Source organism: Lineus longissimus, chromosome 17 (genome assembly GCF_910592395.1).
Source record: "Lineus longissimus chromosome 17, tnLinLong1.2, whole genome shotgun sequence".
NCBI lineage: Eukaryota > Metazoa > Nemertea > Pilidiophora > Heteronemertea > Lineidae > Lineus > Lineus longissimus.
Genome location: NC_088324.1, coordinates 7,077,865 through 7,085,170, shown reverse-complemented (window position 1 = coordinate 7,085,170; position 7,306 = coordinate 7,077,865). Strand labels below are relative to the sequence as shown.

At 38.5% G+C, this 7,306-nt stretch overlaps 1 protein-coding gene across 1 annotated transcript; it reads left to right on the top strand.

The window, feature by feature from the left end:
* Positions 1-4,208: 4,208 nt before the first annotated feature.
* Positions 4,209-7,221, top strand: LOC135501561 (psychosine receptor-like). Its single transcript, XM_064793719.1, has one exon. It carries the CDS (start codon positions 4,228-4,230, stop codon positions 5,212-5,214), a length of 987 nt encoding a protein of 328 aa, XP_064649789.1. The 5' UTR covers positions 4,209-4,227; the 3' UTR covers positions 5,215-7,221.
* The last annotated feature ends 85 nt before the right edge of the window (positions 7,222-7,306 follow it).

Below are 7,306 nucleotides of genomic sequence, written 5' to 3'. Positions count from 1 at the left end.
TGCCTGACATCGAAGACTAGAACTACGTAACGTTTTCCTAATAGTTATGCGTAACTTTATAGCGAACAAGTCATTCCCGGAGAGTGTGATACATAGGTTCACGATGTCACGTTTCAGCTACATTCGCGTCCTGTCATTTCCAAAGAGTGTGATACAGTCATATGATTCAAGAGGTCACGTTTAAACTACATTCGCGTCCTATCATTTCCAAAGAGTGTGATACAGTCATATGATTCAAGAGGTCACGTTTAAACTACATTCGCGTCCTATCATTTCCAAAGAGTATGATACAGTCATATGATTCAAGAGGTCACGTTTAAACTACATTCGCTACCTGTCATTTCCAAAGAGTGTGATAAGTCATATGGTTCAAGACGACACGTCTAAACTACATGTACACTCATGGTCAAAAGTTTATGGACACCAGATTTTGCACATTTTCTCAAAAACGGCTAATCCTTTTTTACCCAAATTTTCACCAATGGTGAAGAATCTTCTTGGCTATCGAATGATATCATAGTTGATATCAGGACCAATTGCATAACAAAGTTATTACATAATTTTGAGAGGCATCTATTTTTCACTTTTGGTTGATGGATTTTTTAAATCGAAGTATTAATCTTGCATCATACAGATAACAATGCTAAGACTTTCTGTGAAGAAAGTATTTGAAAATATCATTTACTTTTCATGATATATCAAAATATCAAAATTTTGAGATTCTGAAAATTTTCAGATTTTTCAGATTTTTCGATATATCTTAGTAGTACCCATGTCCCCTGAATGAATGGTGATTTTTTTCTGATTTTCAACTAAAGGAACATCTTGAAATTATAATATGAAGATTTTCATACTACCAAGTATCCACCTTTTCTCAGCAATATTAGTTGCTAGCTGTGCTAAATTGGTGCCAATCATTATTTGGGTATGACTTCTCAATGATACAGTTGCAAAAAACACGAAAATATCAAATTATCAAAATATCTAAATTTTGATATTTCGATATATCTCAAAACCGAAATGAGATTTATCCCAAAAAATTTCACAGAAAGTCTGAGCAATGTGCAAGATATAATGTAGGGTAAATTTGGTTTTGAAAAATTGATTAACAAAAAAGTAAAAAAGATGCCTCTCAAAATTATGTAATAACTTTGTTATGCAATTGGTCCTGATATCAACTTACTATCAAGTCATTCGATAGCCAAGAAGATTCTCCACCATTGGTGAAAATTTGGGTTCAATAGGATTAGCCGTTTTGAGAAAATGTGCAAAAACTGGTGTCCATAAACTTTTGACCATGATTGTACTTCCGCGGCCTGTCATTTCCAAAGAGTGTGGTACAGTCATATGATTCAAGAGGTCACGTTTAAACTACATTCGCGTCCTATCATTTCCAAAGAGTATGATACAGTCATATGATTCGAGAGGTCACGTTTAAACTACATTCGCGGCCTGTCATTTCCAAAGAGTATGATACAGTCATATGATTCGAGAGGTCACGTTTAAACTACATGTACATTCGCGGCCTGTCATTTCCAAAGAGTATGGTACAGTCATATGATTCGAGAGGTCACGTTTAAACTACATTCGCGGCCTGTCATTTCCAAAGAGTGTGAAACATAATTATGATTCACGAAGTCAATTGATGAATATTCCAGTGATGACAACATGTATTTGACACGTGATCTGCAGCTGTGACAAGTGACAACGTGAATTCTGTGTGAACCCCAGGCCGCCAGTGATAAATTCATTGCTTACCTACTGATGAGTATATATGTAGATACGATTGTTCAATGACTGCAAACATTGACAACAAACAAAATATTTTGTATTGCTCATCCTCTTTACTCTCTAAGCTGCATTCACTTGCCAATGAATTTTAGCTAGCATCTTATATCAGCGTAATGCAACGTATAAAATAAGAATTATGAGTGTCACGTTTTATGAGATATCACATGACTACATGACACCACAGACCGTTCTACTGCGTCTTACGTACCGATTGCGAAACCTGCCTATTGTCTGTTTTCTAAATGGTCGACTCCCTCGATACGAAGCTGCCGTCATTGCCTAGTCATTGGCGTTCATGTGTTCGTTTACCAGTTAATAGTCTTCAATGCGAGGGTTACGTATTATGTGAAAAGCATTCACTATTTACTGGTTAGTTGCCGCCATCCATTGTCTTCATCTAACCATTCTTCCGTATATTATTGTGACCCTAAGCGTTAGTTAAGCTTGTCATATAATTAGCTTTTTCGTATTTATTTTCAGCATGATGATGAGGTTTATGAATATCTTTATTATTTTTATAACTTTATCAAAACACTGTGCGATTGCAGTGTTATTGGATACTATAGTGTCTTTCATAATTGCCAAAAATAGTTTGAATGTGGCTACGTTTTTATTCAAATCTATTGTGACATTGAATTTTTTCCGTGATAAATTTTATGTTTCTGGATTGGCTTGCTTCGAATGGGAGTTATAATTTTATCACCGTTGTCTTTCAGCATCTTCAACATTCAAATTTATTTCAGGTATACGTCACGTCGTGTGGTTTCGGCGAATGCAGAGAATAATATTGATTTCCCGAAAAAAGCTTCCAATGCATTATGTGATTCTATTCGTGCAATTCAGGGTTACCCGGTAGCTAATTTATCTAGTGCATATGACGTTATTTCGTCGAAGTTATCATATGAACTCATCAGCTTATTGGTAAATCTACGAATAACCTCTTATTTTGGCAGATTTCCTGTTCCCTATAAGAGGAATTAAGTGTCAATATCATCCACAGGAATATGAAAATATTGATTTAAAGCCACTGTCTTATGTTCAAGTCTAGCCGCCTTAAATATTATACATCGTGTTAATTGCAGATAAGAGCCCGTAGAGTGGAAGAAATATAAACCGTACGGAGCGGACAAATCTAAATCCTATGCACTGCATCAATGTGCATAAAGATCCAGTAAGGCCCAAAAGTTAGAGTAAAAAACTTGGTCAATGATTATGAAAATGGTGTTAACGTTCTTTACTGCAGTTTACAAAAATACATAAGTATGTACGTGGTGACGCATTTATGTAAGTTAAGCGGTGCTTGTAAAGTTTTACCAGAATATGGTAAAATATATACAAATTGTACAAATGTTCTAAGGATAATATGAGAATCGCTTCGTGGTTGTCGTCAAGGGTTCACAGAATTATAGCCTCGTTCATAAACAAATGACATTCACATTCTATTTTGAATTTCGTAATTAAAATGGATCATTTGAAAAAATGTATTTCTGATTTAGAAGCATGAAAAAATATCGATATTGCCAGAATCGGAAAAAGGGCGTCCAAGAGTGAGCCATTTCTAGCGAAATACAGGCAACTTTTCCTAACAATGTACTTTTTTGCGAGCAGTGCAATTTTTCGAGAAATTGAATAAAGGGTAGGTGTCGAGCCTGTTGAGTGTACTGAATTAAAATGGATCATTTGAAAAAAAATGTATTTCTGATTTAGAGGCATGAAAAAAATATCGATAGTGCCAGAATCGGAAAAAGGGCGTCCAAGAGTGAGCCGTTTCTAGCGAAATACAGGCAACTTTTCCTAACAATGCACTTTTTTGGCGAGCAGTGCAATTTTTGGAGAAATGGAATAAAGGTTAGGTGTCGAGCCTGCTGAGTGTACTAACTCAACATTATATTGGAGTCCAACCTTGATTGATCGACAGAACTTCATGTTACTCGCTGGCATCTTATTTCATATACATGTAACAATGGATTAAAAAGGCAATACTGGCTGGGCGCGTCAACGTCGGAAGTATTTGTTGAATGGGATCAATTTACCATACAATGTTTCACCTGAATCAACTCGACAGGGTTTTCGATTCAAAAGTAAGATGAACCATACTCTACAGTGTCGCCGTTAGTTCCATTCGATTTAAGGTGTATTTGCCTGCGTGGTCGACAAGTTAATCTTGTTATTTATCTATTAAACCTCCTGATAAGGAGAATAGAGGATTCGCATTCACATTCACATTTCACAGTTGCCGATGAAACATTTAATCATAAAACATTTACAATCACATTTACCGGTACATCAAAGTACATTGATCAGAAACACCGAAAGCTAATAAATGAAAACAAATCTTTGTGGGTCGATATATTAAACGCGTCGAAGTTGAGTGTAAAGTGTATTTAAGGAACATTTGTACCGTCCGATGCTTTTTTTTCTTCGTAAACTGCAGTTATGAACTTCTCAACTCTTTTCCACCAAGAAGATGCGACTCCAACTAGGCAAACTCAAATACAACAAGCTGAACTTCTCTGGCAATACAGGGTCTCTGTTATCCTGTGGACCTATATCCCAGCCATTCTTATTATCTTTGGAAGCATCACCAATGCGACGACCATATTAGTCCTTGCTGGAGGAAAATTCGGAAGAGCTTCAACCCGAATACTCCTTGTTAGCTTATCTTTAAGCGACACCACGGTGTTGTACAGCGGCCTGCTCCGGCAGTGGATCGTAAGTGTGTTCGGAATTGATGTACGGACTCTACATGAATTATCATGTCCACTTCACTTGTTCTTTACCTACATCTCCTTACAGGCCTCTTCGTGGATTATGATGCTCGTTACTTTAGAACGTGTCATATCTGTAATTTTTCCTTTGAAATCTCGCGTCATTTGCACCGCGAGAGCGACAGTTATTGCTGTAATCTTCGTGACTGTGACCTTGACTGGCCTTAACTCGCACATCCTCGCTTTCAGACGACTGCAACCAAACGGCGGATGCTATGCATCGGGAGACTATGCCTATTTCTGGAGATACGCGTGGTTCTGGACAGAATCGACCGTCAGGTTCGGCTTTCCCGCCCTGGTTGTCTTTATCTGTAACTGTCTGATCGTGCGCACGGTCTTACGGAGCAGCGCCAAACGAAGGGAAATATCCGACGGGCCGGATGAATCGAAATCAACCAGTATCACCGTCATGTTGGTCACAACAAGCTTTGTTTTCTTGTTCCTTTGCTTGCCCTCCGCCATATATTTCCTTATTCGTGGCACCATGTTTTCTTCAGCGTTAACCCAACGACAACTGGCTGATATCAGGCTATGGTACACCATAACAGGTTTGCTGCAGTATGCCAATAACGCGTCTAATTTTATTGTTTATTGCATAAGCGGCACGGGATTCCGTATGGAAGTTTCCCGGATGATACGAAGAATTCGAGGCTAATGCAGCTTGTGTCACTACTAATTGTCACGGAATCATGATCACTACCTTTATACTTACAACTGAGGAACCATGCCAGACGACTGGAATAAGTAAAAGACAGATGTTATACGACTGTAGTAAAAATAGAGGTGTTTCCGTCACATCTGTAGCGTATTGAACTCATCTTTTTTGATAGCCCACGATACCTGATGACTTGTTATTAATTTCACTCATGTCAATTCTCCTATTGCTAGTTCGTCTAAATGCCAACTTGCTTATTGTCAGTTCGTCATGTGCCAATTCGCCTACTGCCCATTTGCCTAATTGCTCATACATTTTGTTACACGCCTATTCGAGATCTGTATTCGATCCTATTTTGCCTACCTTATTGCTCTCTCTAACATCTCGATCGCAAGAACGAGGTCTAACGTAGTTTCCATTAACTCTTTTTCAGCCACTACATATTTGATCAGATTGAAATTTTAAACAAAACTCGAAAAAGTACCTAAACCCTACATTACGTTTCTACTGCCCTTGGTCACTGTTCTGATTTATTGTTATCTTCTCTCAATTGGCATGACCTTAATCCATTAACATCATACAATAGGGACGCAGAACTGGGGCTTTCATCAAAGGACGGGAAACAGCCCAGATCGACAAACATGCGTTACTATTATAGCTCTAAAATCGTTAATTTTCAGTCAATTACCAAATTTAAAAGAGCTGTTTGTGGTAGAGTTACATTAGTTGGCGAACTGTCTTGTTCCAAAAAGGAACACAGCATATTATTTTACCTTTTATTCCTTTCAGTAGCTAGGAATCATTCCCGCGATACACGAACTAAATGGCTAATCCCAAAGTTCATCAGGTCAATCCTGATCACATGTACTCCCCGAAAGGCTTCGAAATGGGGGTCCTTACGGAAAAATCATCAAGGGCAAAGAAACGTAGTGTATAACATAGGTATTTTCCGTTTTAACTGCATCCAATATTCCGATATTCAAAATGTTCTATGAAGTACAGTTTGTATGACAAAAACTTCGCATAAACGTGATAAATGCGCCTTTGGTGTCTTATAAAAGTCATTGTCGCCGAAATGTGCAATTTGCATCACAATTGCAATGGGTGTCTCATTTAACTTATTTGACTTGCATCTGACGCATGTATCATGATTATATTGTTATGCGTTTGAATTGCGATCAATTTGAGTTGAGGCGGCCGCTCCCAGTCGATTGGAAGGTATAATTACGACCAGGAGTTTCATTACGTTTACAGGCCCCTCAGAACCAAATTCGAACAATTGAAGTCCTCCCAAGACTGGGCCTATTGTTCCGTGAGCCTAATCCCTGAGCAGATAGTCGAGTATGACAATGGGGTATCAGTTCTCGGACAATGGGCGGGTTAGATCAAACGATAGACAGCGTGCGATATGACCAACATTGGTCAAACTCGTTATATTTTAGTCAACCTTAAATTTTAAAAAAGCAATTTAGTAGAAAAATACACTTGTAGGTGAACTGTCTAGTTTCCAAAAGAGCAACAAAATTGTGTACCCTTTCATTCTTTCGTAACTAGACGATCACGCAACTGATTTCCTTATCTGATGATTTAAGGAATTGATACCGAACTGGAGGTATTGATTGTCTCACACAAACCGCGAGGGTGGAGCTAAAATATTTACCAAAACTTAGGCGTAGCCGAGGTTTTAGCCACTAGTTTAGCTCCACCCGAGCGGTTTGGGTGAGACAATCAATACCGACAGTGCCCTTCACCTTGTGCATGATGACCTTTTGTCTCGAATGATGATATATTTTCTCTCACCCTAAACACAGTGGTCAAGGAGACCAATTCAATTGGTAGGGCGATCAACCCAAAGTGTCACTGTCAAGTTGGCCAAGGCAATAGGTAAATCAAGCAAAGTGGTCAGTTGACCAGCCTGGTAAGCCAAGTATATCGGCCCAATTGTTCAGTTGGCCAACCTGGTAAGCCAAGTGTATCCAGCTAATTGGTCTGGTAAGTCGAGTACATCAAGACAATTGGTCAGTTGGATAACTGTTTGGTCAGCAGGCCAATAACCTAGTCCAAAATAACATCGGTCCTGAACCAGTGCAAG

Excerpts from the sequence above, each read along its gene's own strand:
- LOC135501561 (XM_064793719.1), top strand. The coding sequence starts at position 4,228 with ATGAACTTCTCAACTCTTTTCCACCAAGAAGATGCGACTCCAACTAGG.